This window comes from Diachasmimorpha longicaudata, chromosome 4, assembly GCF_034640455.1.
Source record: "Diachasmimorpha longicaudata isolate KC_UGA_2023 chromosome 4, iyDiaLong2, whole genome shotgun sequence".
Classification (NCBI taxonomy): Eukaryota; Metazoa; Arthropoda; class Insecta; order Hymenoptera; family Braconidae; genus Diachasmimorpha; species Diachasmimorpha longicaudata.
The window spans coordinates 7015025-7040256 of record NC_087228.1 but is presented as its reverse complement, the minus strand read 5'-3'; the positions used below and the strand labels follow the sequence as shown (position 1 = coordinate 7040256).

General features: G+C 40.6%; 1 protein-coding gene across 2 annotated transcripts in view; it reads right to left on the bottom strand.

Moving 5' to 3' along the window:
- The window catches only part of LOC135161937 (fringe glycosyltransferase), a 42938-nt gene extending 17990 nt beyond the window's left edge, over positions 1 to 24948 (bottom strand). The window contains exons 1-5 of one of the 2 annotated variants that reach the window (XM_064119953.1): positions 24079 to 24948; positions 22649 to 22891; positions 18851 to 18899; positions 15528 to 15630; positions 2465 to 2627 (exon numbers count right to left, since the gene is read on the bottom strand). In XM_064119953.1, the coding sequence (XP_063976023.1) occupies positions 2465 to 2627; positions 15528 to 15630; positions 18851 to 18899; positions 22649 to 22891; positions 24079 to 24369 (849 nt within the window). In that variant the 5' untranslated portion in view covers positions 24370 to 24948. The remainder of the gene's footprint in view (positions 1 to 2464; positions 2628 to 15527; positions 15631 to 18850; positions 18900 to 22648; positions 22892 to 24078) is intronic. The other variant, XM_064119955.1, reaches the window with a different exon arrangement.
- Positions 24949 to 25232: the final 284 nt, after the last annotated feature.

The window sequence follows — 25232 nt, the reverse complement described above, 5'->3', positions numbered from 1 at the left end:
GGACGTTAACTATAATCGCGACGTGCCGGTGCGGAACGGAGTACCACACCCACGGGGGGTCGAAAACACACGGGGCCCTTCTATCACGTTCCTCTCTTTCCATGGAGAAATGAAGGAAGTTGTGGCACACCAGGGACCACTGCTGAACGGAGATGGACGCCTTTCAATCGACGTCGTGCTGCTTGCGTTATAAACTTCTTTTTTTCCCGTCATTTTTGCACCACTCCGAAACTTTATTCCAACTTTTCTCTGTCATTAATCGGCAATAAATCGAGAGTCATTCACTGAAATTATTTATTTTCGCTTCTGAATGGAAGAATGTAACCGTCAATTTCCTCTTTTGGATTCTGTACTGGGCAGAGACAAAAAATCGGGAGAAATTACCGGTCTAGCACGATAAAACGGTACCGTTTGAATATAAATTAAAATAATTGAACTTTCGTCGAAAAATAATCGATAATCGACATCTTGGATTAATTTGCGATGTAATTGCACCAGAATTGCAATTTTTCCCAGGCTCCTAACCAGAATTGAACTAGAAAAAATCCCACCGTCTGATTACTCTGATGGAAAGTTCATTTTTAAGACTCAATGACCTGGTAATTTCCCGCAATATTTCCCTCCCCGACAACAACGACGCAACAATTTCTCTGTACGTCACACCACCCTCCACTATTAATCACCAAAAAACTAATATTCCTAAACCCCCAATACTAAGTGACTTATCTCCCCGTATTAATACTAAATAGATACCTCAAGTCCTAGGCCGTAAAAAAAATCGTAATCCCCAGGCGTAAAATAAATTCGACGTACCGTCTCGTAAAATGAGATTTTACGGCTCAAACAGAGTTCGTAAAATGGTACTTTACGGAAACGTGTTGGGGAACATCATGTGACGGTCATTCCCAACCGTTGATTTCATTAAAAACAAATATGACGAGTTTAATAGTGCGGTAAAATGGTACAGTACCAACGGACAACGGGTTAAATCAGCGAACGTAAAGGCGGGAGTAGAGTGAGGGAAGGGCGGAGGGAGGAGATCGATATGGCATGAAGACAAGAAATAAGGGGATAAGAGGATGAGGAAGAGTCGATAGTCTTTCACGACGCACAGGTTCCTGTCTCCTGACAAACGGTTTTTCTCTCTTCATCCGCGAGTCCCTCTTTCTCTCCAGCTCTCCAGTATGTTCAATATAATACTGGTTGGACCGGATCGTTCCAGCGAACTTGAATGAAGAGTATCGATGAAAAACACAGTCTTGGAAATCCCTCCAAGACATTCGACTGGCTTGAGAATTTACTGGCTCTCCATGTTATTTACTTTTTCTTGAGTTAAAGTCTATCGATCGGACAATCTCGTTCGATCTGAGCGCCGAAGGTGGATCGATCGCTCTGAATTTGATGCATCTGAGGTTTTGTTGACGAGGAGAATCAGGATCGAGGGTCGAGTGGAAGAGTATGACGGATAGGTCTGGTGGATGTTGATCCAGCAGAAATGATTCAATTTGGAAATCATCAAATGGAAAATCTCGAAAATTATTTGTTATGAAAATTATTAGCAAAGCAACTAACCATTTGTGGGGAGGAGCTACACATTAGCATTTCTACACCAAGAGTATTCAGCAACAATAAAATGACAATATCGAACGGCGAATTCATGATCAATGGCAAATGAATGAATAAATGATCGATCAAGTTTTTCAAAGTCTTATTTTACCAAAGGGCTTATCCCATTTTTAATTCAATTTTACTGGCGATCGAGCAAAGGAGAATACGGAATTCAGAGTGGTGCGGCTGGATGACAGACACTCGACACAGCGATAAGATCATTGGTTCTCTCAAAGCCCCAGAGGACCGACTATGGTGTGCGTTATACGCACATATCGAACGATTAAATCGCGATGATATCTCACGCGCAGGGCTCTTGCTTGACCATGTTTCATGCGTCCTCCAATTTATGATTATCAAGGCACACACACGTGGGCTTGTTTCCCCTTCTCAAGGTCCCAAATGTCTTGTACTTCTGCATTTATTCATTAACGTTTGTCAGCCTTTTTTTATCCGAGCATTAGTCACTTGTCTAAAAGAAAGGATCTGCGGATAATTGCGGCAGTTTAGAGTGACCGGAACCATCATTTAGTCGGTTAAATATTCTGGATATTTTGCAATTGGCAGAATATTATTTTTTATCATTAAATGATGTGAAATCATGGAACAAGTGCGAACGCTTAAAGCTTTAAACAACGACAGAGTTTTATGGAACTAGAGAAATTTCACCTGAATAATTTGCTGGTGAAAATTTAAAGATAAATTGCGTGAAATTTGAAGAGTAATTTTCCAAGTGTACCTTCTCCGAGGGCACAAGTAAATGACTTGGCCAACAACACCATGAAACCGCGATAAAACGCTGAAATTAGTGAACTCGGCATGCAGTGTGCTTACTGTACATACAAGTTTAACTCACAGGTCGTTTCGACGACTCAGCACCTTGTTGTCTCATGATCTCCAAGGGTGCTGGTATCGACGGCCTGCCGAGATACCAGTCCTCACGGGGATTGTAATTGTCCAACAGCTTAAGCAGACGAGGTACATTCACGTAATTGTCGTCATCAAAATGGCAAAACCATCTGCAAAATAAGATAAAGAGAATCGTAAATAAATTTTCCACGTTCATAAAGAGAAAGGTTCAGTAAAAATTACTAAACTCCCAATTCATTTACCTTTCATGACATGGAATCGGAATATTTAAGAGATGACATCATATCTTTACGGAAATATTCTGTGATTTTGAATTGTGGAATAATTCTCGAAAATTTCCTGCGATTTTTATTTAATATTTTACCGCATATTTAGGATGATCAGTACCAGAATAATCGAAAACGTTTTAACGAACAATAATTAATCCCACGATATACTCACTGGCAACTCATACTCATCTGCAATTGTTCGATGGAATTTATTTTTGTGTCTGGCACCAGAATTTCTCTCTGGAATTTTTCTGGTGCTCGAGGACTGTACCCACTGTATCAGAAATGACTCTGTCATTTTCCCCTGTATTTCCCTCAGAAAAATTCTGCAATTTTTTCCTGCCCACAGAAACTTCCAAAATCCTTCACATCACCCTAATCGATCCCGAAGACATTTATAAATTTTGCGAACCCCTTGGAGCGTGCGAAAATAAAAAAAAAATTAATATAATTCACCTGATTCATTAATCAATTGAATCATTTACCCCAGCAGTTATGGGGATGATTAATGTCCACCGGGGTCGGTAAATCCGAATAATTGATGAAGGGATAAATCGGCCAAACAACTCGGTATCACTGCTTCATCAATTCTTCGGAGCGATACATGTGCTAAAAACAATAATAATGACTCGAGCATTGAATGAGAAATATCCGGAGATGCCCTAATGCTCATGAACATCGACAGCTATTGATCTTCCTCGAGTCAGATGATGGTTACTACCTCTCGTGAGAAGTATCCGCCTCAGTGGACCTAAAAATAGTCTTACGAATTACCGGCACGCGTGCAAACGACCAACATTGAGGGGTTGCAACTATCCCCAGGTCTTTGACAACTTTTTGTTAGAATTGGGGGAGTTGCTGGTGCACGTGGCGGCAGTGGGAAGGACTGTCAATGAGGGTAGGGAGTTACTGGTCTGTGTGATTAGTTGGCCTTTTTGTATTAAGTATGGGAAAGTCGATTTTCGTCATTCCCAAGTGGTGATTATAATGGGGGATTATAGGGAGGTTATTTTTCATAAATAGTAATGGGTAAATGTGTCAACAACAGCCGGTGTGAGATCGATGAATTATTTTATTATTTAATGGTTGATAGTTGAAGTTTTTTATACTGCAAAAAAATTCCTTTCTCTCTCTATCGAATATTTTTAATTTTGGACATTTTTTCATTTGTCCATTTAATTAATTGAGGGCCTTTTGGGCCCGCAAATCGATTCTAAAAAATATTTACAGCCGCGTATTTATTATATTTATTATATTTATAATAGTGTCATTAATTTCTTCTACGTTTATAACAATATCCTTTAATCTTTTTCCCAATCGAAGAAAAATTGTTTCAAAAAAATTAATAACATGTGTGTGCTATATATCCCACAGATACATTTCTAGAATATCAATGAGAGAACGAAAAGCAACGAATTTCTGTTGTTCTTATATACCCCACAATCTTGGCTTTTTTCTCACCCCATGAAACGTGGAAACATTTATAACGATGGAATGATAGCCCACGAAATGAAAGCATTATCAATATTTTCGAGTTCACCCGGTAACAAATGAATCCGATCAATATCCAGGGGAAGAGGAGATCAGCAATTTGCAATGACTGATCGAAATACCTCTACTACCTTCTACGAGATGAAGAAACGATAAGGACGAGGGGGGAGGGCTAGAGCGTCCAGGCTCTTGAGATTCCGTGTCGAAGATACTGAATTGAACATGAGTCCGTGTGGATGTACGGGAAAACTCGATCAGACAAGTGTGGGGAGAGCGAGAGAATTTCACAGTTGAGGGATAGATGGCGATCGGGGGATGCGTCATTCCAGCCACCGATCGTGTGTTGGTGATAATGCCGTTAGGTTTCACGATATCGTTTCGAGTACAAGCTGTTGTAGACGGGATTATGATCGGGAGGGGAAGGGTAAATATTGATTGATTGGGATCTTGATTTTATTGAATCGTAAATTCATCGGGAATATTGATTTTGGGGAGCGTTGACAGCATATCATTACACGGAGAGCATCTAGGATGAGAAAAGTGTTACCACATTGGTCTCTGGTCCGTAGCGAGCCATCGCCAACAGTCCGCCGAGGTTAGGCCAACAGTTGGGCGAATGCCGGCTGAGTGTCGGCTCACGGTTGGGTCATTCCTCCTCCCCTATCAGAGGTACTTCACTTATATGAAGGGAATCCGGACTTTAAAGTATTGAGGGGGATCTAGTCTCTAGTTTATAATTAGTTAGTTCGATTAATTAAGCTAATTAAGGGCTTTTATGTATTATGCATTCGGCGGGGCAAGACTTGAAAGTAAGTCTGCATTATTTGCGTTATTTTTACTCTGTTGTCGTGGTATTTGAGTAAATTTAAAAGCAGTGAAAAATTTCCTGTTCATCTCGCCTTTTTCACCTCGATATAGAATGCAAACGACCCAGAAACAAATTCCTCTACTCGATTAGTTGCCTTGTTTGGTAATTTTTCTTCCCCTTTTTTTCAAAGTGTAATTAAACCTTGTTCAAGGGTTTTGTGATGCTTTGGTCTGCCTTTCGCATCGTTAACCACGGGAGGCGCCTCCTAGAGACGTTGATAGAACGGAATTCGAGGAATTTTTTATCTCATTGGTTATGCCGTACAAAATGAATGTAAAGTTTGAGGAATAATCAAGCCGCGGCTTATGATAATTCCGATTGATGAGCGCTGATGAAGGTGGAACTAATCAATCCTGAGGTTGAGAAATCTTCGTCGTTTCATTAATACCCCTGAGTATATTCGAGTCACTCGGTTGGAAATATAATCACGCTGAACGGGATCTTTTGACAGCCGTTGTTTCCTTTGAGAATTAATTATTTATTCGTTGGTAGTTGGGAATACGATGTTGGAAGTCTTCCGAATAATTGCGTCAGGCGCGTTTTAATTTTGGTCATTAAAAAAAATACTTCTGTTTCGATGGAGGACATAGTCATTTCCTAGAAATTTATCCAAATTTCTAGATCTTCAAGAAGATGGAAATTATCTGCAGCGAATGGAAAAAAGTGTTAATTAACTCTTAGAAATTTCCCAGAAATTCTTCAAGTATTTTATACGGAAAGACTTCTAGATTTTTCGTCGGTTTTCTAGACTTTTTCAGAAAATCATTGAACATTTTTGTTTTGAATGTCACATTTTCAATCACAATTTTTATCATTTCAAAGCACGCCGTTGATTTCTCCCAAAAAATTGCAACTCTCATCTCGTGATATCACCAGTTCACATTTTCAAAAATCACAGATCTCAAATTTATCGAATACAATGCATTCATTCAGCAGAAAAATACAACCAATCCCTCTTTCATCCACCCTTACCCTCGAATTCTCGGCACGACAATATATTTTATTATCAGAGAAAGTGGTTTCAGTGCACGTACTGACCCGAAATATCCCGACCGACATGCTCGACTGGTCAATAATTTCCCGATTGATCTACGGCCACGATTCCGTGCACGTGTAGCCACACGGCGTTCACCTCAATCGCCAACTCCATGTTTTTCAACAGCCTCCCCTCCCTCCCCCCTCCTGCTCCCGATGAACACTGGAATTATTGATCATTATTAAAACACTACCGAGTCAAGTACTGATACGTGTGTATCGTTTCGGTGCATTTCCACCGAAAAGGGCCTCGCAGTTCTCCGCTCTATAATTTATTGCGAAATGTCTTTTGCATATGAATGTTATTTTTCACTGGTCATTAAAAACCAGAGATACGTAGGAAAAAAAAAATACGAATAAATAAAAACGCTTATCCAACAGCATTCTTGTGACGTTTAACGCTCGCCACTGTGCGCATAGCATAAATTAAGTTGGACACTGGTATAACCACTGTCGGGGGGAAGACTCAACAAACTCAAAACCACTACAAGGTGCCTCGGCGTTGTTCGTGGAGCGAGAGAATTATGAGCCCAACCCTAAGAATTAACTATGAACCTTGTAGGGATTGTGTTAAACGTCTTGCTAATGGTTGATACTCAAATTTCAATTTAATTGGCCGATCTCGCTGCTCCTTTATTTATTTATTTGTTTATTTATTCCATGTGTATCCTACTCGGGTTTTTACATTGTATTCTGCGGTATGTACACTCCCTTGGTGACCAAGAAAAACCATGGAAAAACCCTGGCCAGCATGGCGTCCATCTTCATCGGAAAATAATATTTCTTGATGACTTCTGGTGTCTCTAAACTTCCGTTCGACGGTTTCCGGAAGATTCAAATTTCAATCCCCTGAGCCGGACTCGAACCCGCGCCTCACGCGTCCGTTGTCTGGAAGAGCGATTCAACCAATTCGGCCACCGTCGTCGGTTTCGCTGTTACTCGTATTTATTTATTTATTCCACTCGGGATAAATTGGATAATTCACTCAACGTTTCACACTTTTTCTCAACTTCAATAAAAATCCGCGGAAAATATTTCCATATTTTTTACCGAATATTTCTCTTCGTGTAAACTCGTCTCCAAAAAATTGAATCCACTTGTTCCAGTAATTTTTTCTCCTCCTGTCCCCCGAAGACCCCCCCCCCCTCCGCCATGTTACGAAGGGTTTTCTCAATAGATTCCATTCATCCGAACCCATGTGGGAGACGAAAAATCAGATCGAAGTGTTTATACTGGTAATTGACAGAGATTGAACCCTCGAGATGTCGTGTCTCTTGAGGGTCATACCCTTGGAGAGGCATTTACCAGACGACTGCGAGAAAAAAAAAAGAAAATCATGAATTTTTTCACACACGTCTCAGGGGCAATTTCTGCTATCAATGTTGTATTCTGCAGTGCACATTTACTCGGCTGAGTCTCCCCGGAAGAGGCTCGTTGACGGATCACCGCGCTGTTCATTGCTACATCCGCCGCGATGCCGACATACACAAGATATAAACCTGCATGTAAACGAGAAAATTCGAGGTGATGGCCATCAATTTTCGTGACAGTCGCGTCATTTCACCGCACCGGCGTACGATAAATGAGTTTTTTTACAATGAAGGGGTTGGAACTTTGAATAAGGAACACTGCGGTAAAATGGAAACTCGAGGGGTTAATTGACTGTCGAAACTGTTGACGGAAATTGGAATTTTCTTTCATTTTGAATGTTGTATTTTTTAATCAGCTTTATTTAACACGTGATGGATAATATATAATATAATAAATGTTCAGGGAAAAATATTATTGAAAAACTTTCAACTGACGTCAACAAATGTTTTTTAACAACGAAACCGTATAATTTTGCGTAGAAAGAATTATGTAAAATGGAAGTTGATGAATGTTAATAACCATCGCCTTGGACTCGTATTCTCCATGTGTGTAACCGAATATCTCGTTTTTGGTGGCATAAAAAATCTCGCGGTCAATATCACTTCATTAGGTATCGTGTGACAGAGAAAAACATTTGGTGAGAAGCGATTCCCTTCGTTTCCACTTTATCACCGGATAAATATTGCAGGTCTTGTTATTTGATAGCCCTCAGCGGGGAGCAATAATAATCTAATGAATGTCCATCGGTGGTGTGCAATATCCCGAAGAAATGCATTTAAATTAACCCCAGATTGATCACCTGATTAAGTAAAACGTAAATTTACAAAATTACTGGTGGAAAAAAATTATTTCTGCCAGCGTTTGACTTCTTGTCATGTTGAACGCAAGTCCAGGAGATGCGACGTTGCCGGAAGCGCACTGAGCGCACTCGACCATTGTAGAGTCCATTTGGCAACATCGCCGCGGAATAACGCGCGTGGCGGTTCCTTGCGGACGGACAAATCGTCGTAACGCGGAAATTTTTGGTAAAAATTACTCAAATTTGTAAACGTGGGAATTTTATCTTTTCAGCCCAGAAAATTTACTTTAAGTTTCAAGAGCGGGAAAAATTATTAATCTGATCTGAAGGTACTGTCATAACAGGTTTTTTGTGACATTTTTCATTAATAGTAAAAACTGATATAGATAAATTCAATTTTCTTAAAAAGTGGATTAGTATTAAAACTTCAGTTTTGAGTGCGGTAAATTCATCGTTTTCTTCCCAAAAATGATAATTTTTGACATTTTTATGGGATTACCGATAACAACTGCAATGAAAAAAACCAGGGATATAATATTAATAATTCCGTCCCCAGCATTATGTCCTTTTATTTTGCGTGATACGGGTGGTTGCGTGAGCGGGGCTATTTGCAGATTTTCGCCCGGTGCGGTTTCGTGGCTGCGTCGCTTGGGGAACAGGTTTGCACCTGATACCAGCCTTGCGATCGGATGACGCCTTTCAATCCTCGGTTTTTGCGTTCACCCTTCCTCTCCAGTATTTTTTTTTCACATATTTTTTTTTTTCGTATTCTTCCCCTGCTTTGAAGCTTCCCCGTTCTTCACTCCAGTCTCAGTTAAACTATAGCAAGCATTATCGTTTGGTCATACAATAAATATTTCAGTCAACATCCAAAACCCTCGCGACTCCACCATTATGCGGTGTCCAGTGTCTCATGAACATATCTCATTTATTTATACTTGTCTCCTGTTACACATTGTACACAAGAGCTTCTTTACGATAATATGAATTAAAGATGGAGGAATTTTTGCTGATATTGATACCAACCACGTCCGTACATTTTTGAGCCCATGAAAAATTTTTAAAAAAATTTTCACAAAAAAAAAATTGTCGTCAAGGAATTAAAAAATTTCAGGCGCAGTAAATTGAAAAACCGAGTTTCAAATTCAGTGGGCTCTAAATCTTTATTTATCTCCATCAATCATTACCAGGAGTCAAAGCCATTGACGTGAGCCATTTCTCGGAGCTCGTCGTTCTGACGTCTCCTGAGAAAAGGCGATAACAAGGCTAACGCAAATCGAGGAAAATCATCCACTTAGTGCACCATAACTCGAGTACTTTGAAAAATCAGAGAAGACAATGCTGTAAAAGTGGAATATCAAAAAGCAAGTGGAGAATACGTCATGCTCGGGAAGCGTGAAAATGATGCACATGATTTCTGAGAGAGGCTTGTTTCCGCACAGTGGATCGTAAACCACTGGGCATTTGCCAGTTGGCGATGATGATGCGATCGTTACAAACGCCGTTCAGATTGACTTCCATAGATCTTCATGAGATTGGGACTATTGGAAAGAGCAAAATAATTTATTTATTTCTTGGAAAATAGCATGTACAGATGAGCTGCATAAATCCAGATTCGTATTGACCAGTTTTTGGTGAATATCCGAGGATGTAAGGGGGATAGCAAAATTTTTGTCATAACCTTTTTTGTGGAGCCAATTGAGTACTACAAAAAATGTAACGACAAAAATTTCGCTATGTCTATTAGATCCGGAGATATTGCCCAAAAACTGTGCTCAGAAATGAAGATCAACTCATCTGGTTTGACCACTTCGCTACTGATTTTCATAAAAAAAAAATTTGCTTAATTTCCGTGCCCAAAATATACGGAAAAATATCCATATGGAGTCGCACTAGAGCCAACTGAGATGAATGAACCAACGTCAGAAGACTCAAGTGAAAAATCTAAAGTCAGAGATTAAATTCCGCCGTAAAATTGACTCTCAGACTATCGGAAGCGGGGAAAAGAATCGAGGAGGTGGAGTTGTGGATAAACGATGACGCAGCTTACGAAAGAGAAAAAAAAATGCCGAAGGGACAAGGAGGGAGGGAATAAAAAAATGAGTGGCACGGGTCCGGAGAGCTGACTCGACGAAAAAACATGCCCGCTCGAAAGAGAATGAAAAAGAAGGAGAAGAAATGGCGGGGGGAATGATAACGAAGGGAAAGGTAGTATTCACTGAATGCCTTTCGGTCGTCGTCTAAACGCTTATTACGCCGCATTACCATGCAACAGTTCGTACGGAGTATATGCACTATAAGGGCGAGTCACGCGAGAACTGGCACTGGGGTAAGGGAAGAGGAGAGTAACCACCTTGCCATCGCCAGGAGGGAGACAAGTTTCATTTTATTTTCGATGTACTGGAGTTCCTTGATATTTTGCTCCTGAATGGGCTCTTTGTTTTCTTTGAAATCTGGGCCTTTGGTGGTGAGGGACACGGGAGAATAAAGACTTTCGGTCATGTTGAATTCTGGACTTGAAAATGTCCAGTTTATCTCAACAATTTAACGCCACGAAAAACGTGAAGCTCGTGAATATCTATGAATCTATAAGTGATAAAGGGCGAAGTGTTAATTAAACTATTACGTGATCATAAGGTGCTACTGAATGTAAACCGCTCAATCAATTTCCTCGATCCGATGTCCACCGCTCACACCCAAAATATCGAGAGATCATCACAGAGAGACCTCACAGGACAACCCTTCGACAATGAATATCCAAACGCCAAAACTCCTCTCAATTTTCTCCTCCTTGGAGGCACCCCATAATGAGCAAATGGTTGAAGACTAAAAGCTCCCGCGCCATAAGCCGCAAAATTAAGGGGAGCTCGCGTGAGACGACTCCATAAAACATGCGTTTCGAATGTAACAAGGAGAATACCCAGGTAGGAAATGCCAATGTCCACGAAACGGGCCAGGTCTGGCACGAGACTGGCTTGCCAGATCTGGGCCACCAAGCTTGGCCCGAGGCATGGCCAGACCGGCAAAGAGCATGGCTTGCCAGGCTTGGGTCACTAAGCTTGGCCCGTGGTATGGCCAGACTGGCAAAGAGCACGGTTTGCCGGGCTTGGGCAACCACGCTTGACCCGAGGTATGGCCAGACTGGTAAAGAGCATGGCTTGCCAGGCTTGGGTCACCAAGCTTGCCCCGAGACATGGCCAGGCAGACAAGGGGCATGGTTTGCCAGGCTTGGGTCCCATATGGAACAGCATTCCAAAAATTGAATTCTCATGGGGAATGTTCCTTCACTAAATTTTTCGTCCTTTGATTCTCCTTCTTCCGAAGGTACCATTATTTCTTCTGAACATACTATTTCAGGGGAAAATATGCGTGGATATCACCGTATACCACACATTCTATGACAACAGCCCGTAAGATGGCGTGTTGAGTAGTCTGATTGTGGCAGTAGACATGAGTGTCGTGTGCGGCAATTTATTATTTTAATATTACTCTTTTACTATTGTAATATGTCTCAGAGTTCATATTCACGGGTTAAAAAATACAGACATTTTCATCAACTGAAGAAAAAAGAATCTGTAAACGTAGAAGGCGCTAAAGAAAAAACTCCGGATTACAGTGAACGCAATAATGCCGATGAGGAAGAGGTTAGTTTGCCAACAGCCAATGAAATAACTATCCGTAGTGGATCTATTGTGGATCAAATTAGTGGAGATGTCGATGTTCGACATCTCGATGATAATGCTAGTGCTTGTGGTGATAGTTGGTCGGGTGGTGATGGTGATTGTGGCTCGTATAAGCATCTTAATGATTGCATCAGTGAATCCAATAGCAGCGTTGGAGACAGGGATGAACCAATTCTTGGGGGCTCAGGTTGTGATGGTGATTCAGATGACATTGACAATGATTTCAACAAAGTATTCACTGACAGCATTGGAGACAAGAATACACAAACTCTGGACAAATTGGAACCGCGGGGAATGGAGCAAAAAATTAATCAATGGGCAGTGAAATTCAGAAAAGCTACAACAGCAGAAGCAATCGATGAATTGTTAGCCATTTTAAGAAGTGAAGGTTACACATCAATACCCAAGACTACACGGCAGCTTTTGCAAACTCCCCATTGCAGACACCTAACAACCATGGGAGGAAAATAACATTGGTGCGTTATTTTGTTGGATATTTTGTTAATACAATCTTCGAATTCTGAAGACTGACTGCTAATATTATTAGATTGTAAGAGAGAGTTTATTAAGACTTAATATGGTATGTCGTATTAAATTTCGGATTCAAATGATCTACGTAGATTATTTATTTTAAAAGCGGATGAAAATAATCCACAAAAGATTTTTCTACAATTTATACCTGCAATCATTTTTTTGAGTTTTCATATTCTGTTCGCGGAAAAATCTCATAGTTGTGATTATCTTTCATGAAAATTGGAGATACAAACACTGCATATCTTTAACTGTTCAACCAAAATCGGATGAAAACATGTACTATGTCGATAGGAGGAAAAAAGTTTTTGATTGGCTGAGTTTTTTTGTCAATAGATTTAATAAATTTAAATATAAGTTTTGTCACATAATAAAACTGTTTTCTGTATAATGTTGAAGGTAATAAATACATGTCTGCTTATCAGATATACCGTTCATATATTTATTGGTGATTCTGAACCCAATACAGGCAACGGTTGGAGCCTGGCCACAGCTCTGGTCGTAAATCTGGGCCAATTTCGGGCCGAATGGTCAGCCCAGAATGCGGCCAAAGTTCGGCAATAGGTCTGGGCCAATTTCGGGCCGAATGGTAAGCCCAGAGTGCGGCCAAAGTTCGGCAACAGGCCTGGGCCAATTTCGGGCCGAATGGTAAGCCCAGAGTGCGGCCAAAGTACGGCGACCGAAGTCTGGCCAAAGTTCGGTCCCAGGCCTGGCCCCGTGTTATCATCCCAGGGTCTAGCCAAGTTCGGCGCGAGTTTGGCTGGAGCCCGGGTGCCGAGCTACGGCAGCTCGGCGGCCGTGCTTGTACCAAGGTTGGCCCATTCGTTTTTTCCTACCTGGGTAGTTGGTTTGAGCGCGGGCTTTCTCGGAATATTTCCATCAACCGAGAGAGAGAAAACACTGGTGCGTCCCACACGCCCTTACACCATTGCTCTTATTCTGCACTTTTAATTCACGGGCAAACGTGGTCGTTAAATAGAAATTAGCCCGACTAATGAGCCGCCGCGTCTCCATCTCTGGGACACACGTTCCATTGAGGCATTCCGTCAACTGGGGGAGCCTTTATAGGCGCCCGTCATATTATGATACCTATATTTTTACTTTTTTTTCACTGGCTTAATGACGCAAATGCTGCGAGACTCGCTCATTTTACCGGCATCAAGTGGTTTTATTTGCGTCGCCGGGGAATATTTTGAATAATAAATTTTCATTGGATGGGACAATCTCCACTTGAGTGGTTTTTTACCCCTTAATTTTTATTGATTGTGGGATTTACCCCGGAAAAAGGTGCGTCATCCTCTCACGAGACGGATTAATAGCGCGAGACAGTAAATTTCATCGCACTGTTGCGTGCTATATAATTATTTGAAGGTCTATTTCGGTTAAAAAACTATTTTTTCCCTTAATTTCTTCGGTGAAAAGGAGTAGAGATCACAGAGATGATTTTTTTCTAGTGGGGGGGCTAGGCCCCTCCCCAGGGGGCTCGGCCCCCTCTGGACTCTTGCTCCGGAGCTTCATCCCCTGTTGCCACCCCAACCAACGCACTATTAACTGACTATTTCAGACGCTTGAAGTCTTTTTTTCAATTTCCAGAGGAAAATACTATTCCAGACTCGTGAAAAAATTCGATTTTCACTGATGGAATCGCACCAGTTACCTTTACCCTCTGTTATGCTCCTCGTATGGCCCAAAAACTACTCTCTCCCTTCATATAAAAATATAGTATTTCTTCACAGAGTGCGGGAAAGTAGCTTTTGCCACACGCGACGTAAAATGACGTCATAAAGTGGCAGTTACTCAATATTGTCACCCAATAATGATTTAAAATTAATCAGAGGATGAATATTTTCCTGATTCTCTCCTCGCTACTCCCTTCCCCCCATATTTACCTGGGTCAATCAAACCACAAAAACTCCCAGGGGATATTTGCCTCCCTCTCGAGCGAAAGCCCCCGAAAATAATGGGCAAATACTCAGCAGTCGAGTCTAAACACACTCGTATAAAAAAAATTCGTAGACTTGAGACCTATGTTAAATTTTCTTCCTTGAATCTGTCAAGAGGATGAACAGAAGCCACACGAAGGGTAATGAAAGAACAAGAGGCCCTGGGTTGGGGAAAGAGGATGCGACAGCTGGTCGGTGCTGAACGATTCAATCTTCTTCGGTATCTCACTGGAGAAGGATGAGATTCAAAACAGGGGGCTGAGTGTTCTCGAGTGTCTATGCGGGTATGAGTGTGTGGGGTCAGGTCCCATTGGCTAATGAAATTGTCAAGTTTCCGAGAAACTAATCTCAATTCATATTTCAAGGTCAATTGAAGTTCCACGAGAGTAAAATGTTCGGTGGGAGTTACGCAAACTGCGAAAAAAAAAATTATTAGTTCTCTTTATTCTAATATTAAAGGGACATTTGTAAAGAGAGATCACATGTGTCAGACAAAATGCCCTCGAAAATGGGATTTAAATGATTCTAAAGAGGCCATAGTTTCGGATCTCGTGTTCCCTAGGGAGGGGTGGGACTATTTTCCAATTTACGTATCTGAAAATACAAAAATAGTCAATAGAAAAAGGCTAATGTTTTTCCCAACAGCGCGTGATATGATCGAGGGGAAAATTCGAGAGCTCGACTGAGCGAAAGCGATTAACAAATCGAAAGCGCAGTGTCCGGTTTTTATTAATTCTTTTTTTCCCCCGTCAGTGGCCAATTGGTGTTTGTAAATGCACGCGAATGAGAACGAAGCCATCAGGCAGTTGAGGCCACATAGCTCACTGTAACCTGTCAATCCTCACTGGTAATTGCAATAACACTGTTTTTACCATTCGCTTAATTAATTTCGATGTCCATCGCTCCTCAAGCGCAATTATTTTTTTCAAATGTTTGATGAGGGAGATGTCGTTCTTAATTCCCGTTTTTTCCAATTAAGGGACGATATGGTTCTGAATGAGACTTTCTTCGGTTAATGAGATTTTTTTTTATTGCATTCCGAATTGAATTTTTACTCACTTTCTTCCGGACTCGAGAAACCTGTCGAATTCTACACTCATCTTGCAGCACAATGCACGACGATTGTGGGAGGATGAGCACTTTGTGTTGACTATGTGTCCATCTGAAAATTAAACAGATTGCAATGAGACAGTGTGGAAAATATTTTTTTCTGTTATAATAACTTTATATCAGAAACTGAAGGCTCATAACCTAATGAGACATTCCAGAAAAAAAATTTCCGACGGTTTTCGATACCTTCGAAGTGAATACTTTACGCCCTCGGGTGGAAAGTTGCTCACAAGGGCGAACAGACAAAACTTTTTGGAAGAATATCAAGGACAAGGCGACACGATCAGACTTTCCGTTCTTGTCTCGGGCGGGAAAACCTGACGTTTCGCCCTCGACGAAAACTAGTATATTTCAACCCGAGTGCGGAAAGTAGTTTTCTATCACCTACAAGGTCTACATCACGAGACAAAAGCGATTTATATCATCTTCCCACATAATAAAACATTCTCCAATAACTACCCCACAATATTTTTCATTACAAAACCTGAAAAAGTGAATTTCGCGCACTTGGGGCGTACGTAAAACCCCACTTTACGTACAGCGTCACAAGACCTGCTCCAATCGCCCTAAAAATTCCCACCTTCAATTATACCTCCCCCTCATTGCCAATGAAATCACGTAATCACCCCTCCCCCTCTTTTCTCCGTTGGTAATCAGCCCCCAGAGGACGCGGTAAAAAGTGAGACTAAAAAACGAGGTGAAAGGAGAAATAACAATAAAAGGACAGTAAAACCGAAGGAGCAATAAGGTGCAGTGCGCGTGTTCAGGTCAAATGTCGGCCGGTGGCCGCAGGGCTCGCGTGCGGCTCATCCCCACCCTATTTCTGTCCACCGGCTCCTCTTCGACCTCCCCCCTCCCCCTACCCGTTCCCTCTTTTCTGTCGGTATTTTCTTATTTTCGGTGCATTACCGGACGCGGCGCGGGGCCTTTCATCACCGCTGCGGTCAGCATTAATTCGGATCGATTAATTGATCACAGGGGAATGATAAATTGCAGTTGATAATTAACTGAATCGAGAGAAATGGGGAAACGTAATGAGTCGAAAAAAATGACGGTATGAATTTTTTTCACGTGATATTCATAACTTATGCCACAGTACGGGCTTTTTCATAGTGATTTTATCGTTTCTCGGTCCCCGGGGGGTTTAGCAACTCATATAACCCATGCATAACACACCCTCTAACACATGCACAAGAACACTTGGGAGTGGTATTACGTACTCTATGGCAGCACGAATATCCCGCAAGCAAATTTACCGTTGCGCGGTACTATTTCAATCTCAGATATGTCGATGAAAAATAAATTAAGTGTAGAGTAATCAGAATTCTTGGTGTTTCAGGGTGTAATGTAGCAACAGCGGATCTCCTCGATTTTTCGTATTTTCAATATTTTTTTTTTTCTATTAAAAAAAGGGAAACGTTTCTCCCTATCGAGCTACTTCGACTAGTTTAGACTTAGAATTACATTAGAATAGCAGGAATTGAACCCCTATTACATCGATTATTCGATTCAATTCTTCTCTTTTTTTATTAATATATATAGGTAAATAAATAAGATATTGTTGTTATATTCGGAGAAAGACACATAACACAATTTCTCTATTTATGAAAGCACAAGCACATAAATTGAATAAGCCACATAGGCCATCGGCTAACTTCATGTGCGTAAGACTTTTTTCTAATTGGTCGATGCGTTCGAGGTGGGAAATTCAAATCGGGCGGAAGGAGCGCGCATTCGGTATCGTTAACAAAATGATTGGGATGATTGCTTAATAATAATAATCAGGAGCCAGTTAACAGACAAATTGGTTGTGTTCCTTGACATTTTTCAGACGAAATATAGTTTAAAGGGTTTGAGGGGGACACGTAACAGTATAATATATCTGCGGATATATATAACTTCATATCTAGTAAAATTCATGTTAAATAATTGTTCCATCAAACCGAAGAAACTTCTTCAAATTTCCGGGAAATTCCAATTTTAACTTCCAATACAGCAAATCCTCTCCAATTTAATAACAATTTTCGTTTGGCGAGTCGTAAATTGAAAAAAAAAAAATCTGTTCTACCCCACGTTAGTCCAGCAACTGTACAGTGTACACAGCATCAGATAAATTCTGACTAGGGACGGTAAAACGTGGAATGCTGAGTTTTCATTACGATCTCCACATAATATTCTGACCGACCACGCTCTCGTTCATCCGATAATTGCGAAAAGGCAGCAAGAAAATATGAACCCAGCGATAGACAGAGATACTGAATAATGGGTGAAAAACAGTGTAAACACGTGGAGAAACTTCGTCTCTACTGGCTAAAGCCAATCGTAAATACGGAAGTGGTTGCCCATGAGGAGGTCGTCAATCATTTTGAAGATTTCCAAGTTCATTGATTGTATATCCCCAGCCGTAGTTACTAGACGTTCAAACGATTTACGGTAATGACGGTCTTGTGCAATAAAATTCAGGAGAGGGGGACTGTGTGATATATATATATATATCTATATGGGTGTGTGTGTTGGCTCTTGCGAGCCGGATAATTCAATGAAAATATTCTCCTCCCGGGGATATTGAAACCAAAAATCCCTCGGCGTTACGTAATCGCTGGGTAAATATGGATTGGGACTTTGCTGGCTCCAGTATGCAATGAATATTCTAGCGAGATGCCGGAGGCAGGCGGTATATCGACTATCGGAGACTCGATTCCAATGTTGCCGGAATTTTGTCTCTGGGGGACATTTTAGTTGCGAGTTAGCGCCCTTCATGAAACACTGTGTTAACAGTATTTGGGGGATAATTTACGAGAGATTTGTACCGGTTGCGACTTAATTATGTATTCAGATTCAATGATATTGGGGGAGTATGCTTACATTATGAGAGGGAAGTGCAAAAAAATTATAAACAATTTTTTCCACGAAGGTTCTATGTGCAGTGAATTTTTGGGAATCTAGAAAATTCTAGGGTTTTTCTGAGGCTGAGGAATTCTTGGGAGGAGAGATTTTAGTTTCGAGGCTTTCGGGGTCAGAACATTGCAGTTTGCTCCGTTTTTTAACTCCCATGACTGGAGGTTGTCCCTATGCCTTACCCTGTGAAGGGCGGGTTAGACAATCAGATGTTTTAGTTGATCTGCTGGTCAATTAAAAAATTGCAGGGGATGATGAATAAAATAAAATTAATTCAGTGAAATGCGCTATTGTCAGTGGCAAATTATCATTTTGCCGGAGTCTTCCTATAATTTATAACGTCAATTCTCTAAAAAATTATTAAAGCCACTTACTGGTTCGATTTTGCAGGTACTGGTCGTCCTTATCAGTGAAAAACCACGTCTGAAACAGAAAAAGTGAAAATTCATTAAATTCATTCGCCCATTATTCCACGTTCAATGCACATGTCTGTATGAAGGGCAATGGACCCGTACAAATACATTCCCCCGAGCGACTATTTTTAGCTCCCACCACATCTCAATAAGTACCGTGTATACATTATCCGTAAGCTTCGGGGATTTTTATGGTAGTCACCGAGTAGACTGATGACTACCAAAACACGAGTGAAGACACTCAGCATTGCTCCCCCCGTGGATTAGAATGCAGCCCATCTTTCCTCGATATTTGTCATCGTTCATAGGTTGCCTGTCGACGGGAGCTGAATACAGCAGTGAGAATAACATTCATTATTGGGGAGCAGTAATGCAACTCTCAAACGTGAGACAATATATTGTGTGGAGAATTATTGAGGAAAGGTGAATGAACAAAAAATCGATTTCACGAATGAAGAATTCTGTGATTAATTTACAATCGATTACTCTTAAGTCAAGACCCAAAACAGATCCATCTCCACGAGAAATCGATCCAACCAATTAATCGATCGATTAGAATCGATTTCAAAAATACAGAATCGAGATTTTTCAATCGGCATTTCAAATTTCGTCGATAAAAATCGCTGGAAAGCGATTCCTTCCTACAAATTACGTGAATATTTTCAGAATTCTTGCAGAATATTTCCATCCACATTAAAAAATCGAAAATGACTAGAATGATTACAAGAATTGATGGCTCGAATTGAAGCAGTTACAATAGAACCTCTAGATATGCAAAGATCACTCCCGCAAAAAAACCGAAAGCCAACGCGATGACATCACCTTCGCATCACTATTTATCGCATTAATCATTAATGACTTCCTCCTCAGCGACTCAAATTGAGCCACTTGAAACTCCCCTTAGTCTCCAACACCGAAATTCCCGAATGAAGTTTTTTTTTTTTGCGATGCGCTATTGTTGCCAAAAACGTGACTAGTCAGAGACAAATTCCCTTGATTGAACTAATTGAAAAACCGGATGATTTCACGTCTGGTCTGACCCTCGGCTGTTCCTTCAATTCACGCTGGTGAAAATTCGAGAGCATTCAAGGCCTCAACGATTTGCGCCCCTTGTTATCTCAAAGACTGTTGAATTAATCCGCAAGATTAGAATTGTTTACATAGAAATTCCGAGTACTTCTGAAGAGTTAACGATAAATATCGTATCGAGTGTCGTGATTCGGTTGAATGGAGTCTTTGAGTCGTTGAAAAACGAGTCGTAGACTCAATATTCACGACTGCTATGATGAATACGCAAATTTTGATGAACGTCAGGCGCCTCAGACGTATTTGTGTTCAACTGTCTACTAAAAATATTAAATAGTTATCCTTTTCTCGTGTCTCTTCCTGAGATCCTCCCCCAGGACTTGCACTGAATTTAAGGCCAGAATATTAAATGTAATAACCCTGGTGCGACCCTCCAAATCCCTTATCATGAATAAATAAACCAGGACTCTGTAATACCAACTGACGGTACGTCCAGGGATTCCCCATGGTTTGGTCGAAAATATCAACATGATTAACAATGTCTTTCAACACTCATCAGATGTCAATGCGTGCTAATAATGCAGATCAAGTCACTGAACTTGATCCCACAATTTGGAAAAACCTATCAAGTAAATATGTCGGCAAGAATTTAATGGATTACAATTTTACTTTCAGCTGTCGCATGATCTGTACGAGATTTAAATACTCAATATTAAATTCAACATTGTAGTTCCAGCCTCTCGAGTCATTATCACGGATAAATACAGCAGATGCCTGCTATATCGACGGGTTATACGACCAGAGCTACCCCATGGTTTCTCGCACGATGACAGCCCGAAGGGAATGTAGCTGATAAAAGTAATAGAATTCATGGCAACGCTGATAAATAGAAAGAAAGGAACGAGGAAAGACATAAAGGTAAGCGAAATGAGAGCTCTATAAAACGGTAACGGTACTAAAAAGAAAATAAAATGGGCACAAAAAATTAATGACAAACGGAACTAGACCTTAGATTTTCGTTTAATAACAGTTTAAATAATAATATTGAAACGCGCGAGGAATTCAGTATTGGAATAATTCATTTGAAATGACCCAAATCTATTTGGTAAAAAGAAGGCAATTTTGGGGTTGAAAAAGAAAATAAAATCGAGGAATTTATACCGCAAATGTCGTCGTGGTCAGCTCGACAAAGTCAAAGTTCCATTGAACTCATACAACTGGATGAAATCGTGCAGTTGGTCCTCCAATTATCCCCCGGGTACCTCGTATACCCGAAAGCGGGCTCTGGCTCGTGAGAAAATTGAGGGGTTTGCGGTTATTCGAACCGAGTCACTCAAGATAATAGCGATGATGAGAAAACTTGACGGAGAAGTCGTCTCAGAAACAGCGGATATCCTTGAAGAAAATTGTCAGTCGACAATATCTATAAAAGATATTATCGTGACACCATAATTTATATAAAAATTAATAAAAAACCATGACTCAGTTATTCATTCGTCAGGTGAGTCCATCGCACCCTGCAATCAACGCCTGATTACCTTGAATTCACTAAATTCACTCGTAAAATTAATCACCTCGAGAAAATCATGATCAATTAATTTTGATGAGCAGCAGTATCGTTTTTGTTCAACGATTTAACTCATGATTTTCTTATGAACGAGTTAATAATCGGTTAATATTTAATCATTAGTCAGTGAGCCTCATTAGAAGGTAAAAAACCTCGTGAAAAGGAAGCGAAGTCGCATGAGAACAGAATAATTCCTGTGAATGAAAATCCTGGTCTAACATTTGAATAGACGATTCCCATGTTTTTCTTGAAATTAAAATCCATTGGCTGCACGCAATGCAGGTGAATCAAATGCCTGGATTTTAAAAATCAACGGTTAAACAAAGAATCGGTTGAATAACGCGCTTCCCACGTCAAAGTCACAACAATGATTAGCTTTACATACAAAACCTGCGATAATATCTCCAAACAGACAATCGATTCAATCGAGATATTTATTTCATCTTCCGGTCGCATCTGTCTTTGATAGAATTGATGGAATTGTCTCAGATTATGTAGAAGAGGAGAGAGGATTGAATTTTTCGATCCCAAAAGAATCCATTTCTTTAGGATTATTATTTAAAAAACTATCCAACTAATTAGCCGACCTACGAGAATCAATTAAAAGATCGGTAATCGATCGTTGAAGAATCGAACTCTGAAACAATCGATTGTGCATCGAGAAGCCGTCGAGTCGTTACGATATTTTTTTTTGTTCTTCATGTTCCATCACAACAGGAACTTTTGGTGACAGAAATTGCTCAGAATTTTCTCATTAAATGTTCACAATTCGATGAGAAAAATCAATGGAAAATATTAATGCCTATTCGATTCTTCCGCAAATGAGTAAAGATAAAAAATTCTTTAAATTCGCGAATCTGGTCCCGATTTACCTCTAAAACTGCGAATATTCCCAACTGTAAAGCTATCCCCAGCTGACAGAATAGTTCCAAGACGGTTCTTTGAACTCCTGAACATGTACATAGTATTACCAACGGTGAGAAGCTCATAATGCGAACAATTAGTCCGTACCCGTGAGAGATAATATCGTGGGGTAAATTTCCGACATGAAGAGAAGAAGATAATTAAAACGTAGAATTTTTAAAAATTTATTTTAATTATCCTCACCACCACCGTCGGGAAGAATTCCTGGTGGATTTCTTGGTATGTGATAATTATCAACGTACCTGATCCTTGGCGTATTGGAACCACGTGTCGATAATCGAAGGGAGCCGTGAATGATGATAGTGACGTGTTGTCTTGACGCTGATGAAGACGTCGTTGAGATCGGTGGAAAAAGGGGCCATTGTTGCTGTTGCAACTGGCGGCGTAACTGCTGTCTCCTCAACATTGATTTTCTGCATTGCCGAAATTTCGATGTGTCCATCCGATAGTGCGGGATTTAGGACCACTACAGACTCCTCTGGCCACTGGAAAAATCGTTTCGCAGCTCCACATTACACCACCGAATAAACAAATTCATCACATGAAGCGAAAATTAATTTACTGTGACTTTAACTTGAACTTTTTTCATTATTTATTTTTATAATTTTATCTCTGATAGAAAACTTCAATTCCGAACATTAGGACCGATACCGATACATATCGATTTGTTTTGAATATCGTGGAATGCGATCGAGACGTTTCATCTTAATTATGTTGGGTATACATTCGCTGATCGAGGATCTGTGTCAACGATTGATTCTCTGATTGTCAACGATTGGAAGTGATTTCATATAAAATCATTTGAAACCATTGGAATCACATGACTTCTGATTTCCGGGGGTTTCCAATGATTTCACATGATATCGGGACCGAGTTTATGTGATTTTCATTCAGAATGACTCAGTCATTTCACCAATGAACAGTCTCTCGCTTTCGACAATACGTTTATCGCTTTTGATAATCGCTCAGTGACCCGAGAAAGACAGTCAACAATTTTAATTGCCACTACATCAATTTAAATAAAAAGCTGTTCATACTATCGGTAACCGGTTTAAGTATCGGGTAAAAAACGTGTATTCTAAAAGGCCCAATTGTGAATAAATCCAAGGTAAATAGGTGCGCTAACATTCAAAGCCAGTCTCAATATATTACAGTCTAATAAATATTGTAATATAACTATATCGAAATCAACTGCGCTCATTGGAATAATTTGCTAATTCATTCGGCAACAGTCTCAGAATTACCGCTTTACTGTGGCTGATTGTGTAAATTTAGTATAACACTAAATATAATATTGTTTATTTATATTTTCTCCTCGATTATATCTTTTTCTGTCAATGTCAGATGGATTTAAAGCCTAAATTTCTCGGAAAGTGGATTACTATGTCATCTATCGCCTTTACGAACCTCTGAACTATGCAATGCTTTTTGTAAACCTAATTTTTTTTGCAAAAAACAATAATTATTTGATTTCAGGCGCTTGTCCCCCTGATTTATTTGCAATTGGATATTTTTATTATCGAGGTACTTCATTGGAGATTCATTAAGAAATTTATCACAAAATATTTAATCGTCAAAACCCATATTACCCCGCCTACTCCCAACCCTAAGATACCCAAAAGCCGTGATACGCCCCAGGTGTATTGACGCCAAAAGTATTCAACTCCCTCACCTGACGTGGTGCAACAGCCTGATAAATCAGAACTGTGGCATAAGCAGTCGCGAGTACGAGGGCGAGTGCCTGTAATCCACGTCTGGTTGGTAATGCCCGAGGCATCATCGGGTTGGCGGTTATACCAGCGGTGAAATTGCTCCCGCCAACCACTGGATCCGGAATTTGGGCCTGTGGCCCAAGTGTATCAGTGCACCAGGCTTTATCGTACACCGAGTGTTTCTCAACAGTGTCGATAGTCAACAGCCACTCAACATCATCACTCCTGGTGGCCGTGGAAAACACGGTCATAACAATTGCAAATTAATAACACCCGTTGCAATTTCACTGATTAACGGTCAATTGCACAATTCAGTGTCTCCACTCCTGGAGTCCTGGTGATGGCAGATTCAATGAGTTTCAATGATCCCGTGAGCTCTCAATTCGCCAACTAAAATCTCTTTAGACCCTCACACAGACACAGACACCAGAAGCAAAAATGGAATCGAGACTGGAGCTGTTGGCTCCTGGAGATGACTTTTTGTTTCACACGATTTAAAAATTACATTTCTCCTCATTCAACTCGGTGACCGGCTCGGAGTATCGATCAGTCGAATTCATCAGGCTCCGAAAAATCATTATTTACATCACGAAACTGATTTACAATCACCACCAACACACAGCCACTTGTCTTGGATCGATGGGAATTAAAATATCGGGATGTCGTCGTGTCACGTATCGACTCGGCACAGCAGAACGTTCTCGTTGAATACGAAAATTCAACTGTTGATTTATTTGCTTTTGGAGCTTTTGGTTTATTCAATATCACGAGAAGTTACTCGATGGCCAACGGTACCGGCGCCCGACAGCAACCGACTGAACACATGGACCCGTCTCCCTGACTACAGTGTAAACATTGCTCCGGTTTATACCCTGGAGTGGGGAGGAGGGACGTCTCTCGCTCTGTTGAACGTACGGCCGTGAAAAAGGAGAAGGGGTGGGCGACGATATCAGGGACCTCGTTCCGCCTCGTCGGCAGAATTATCAGGGGTTTGCTCGTTGTAATTTGGCATTGGTGGGGTTCTTGATGTTTCAGGAATTTTTATTCGGATAAGTTGATGACACTGATACGAAATTGTATAAGGGCTCAGCGATTTTGTGTGTTTATTTTGTTA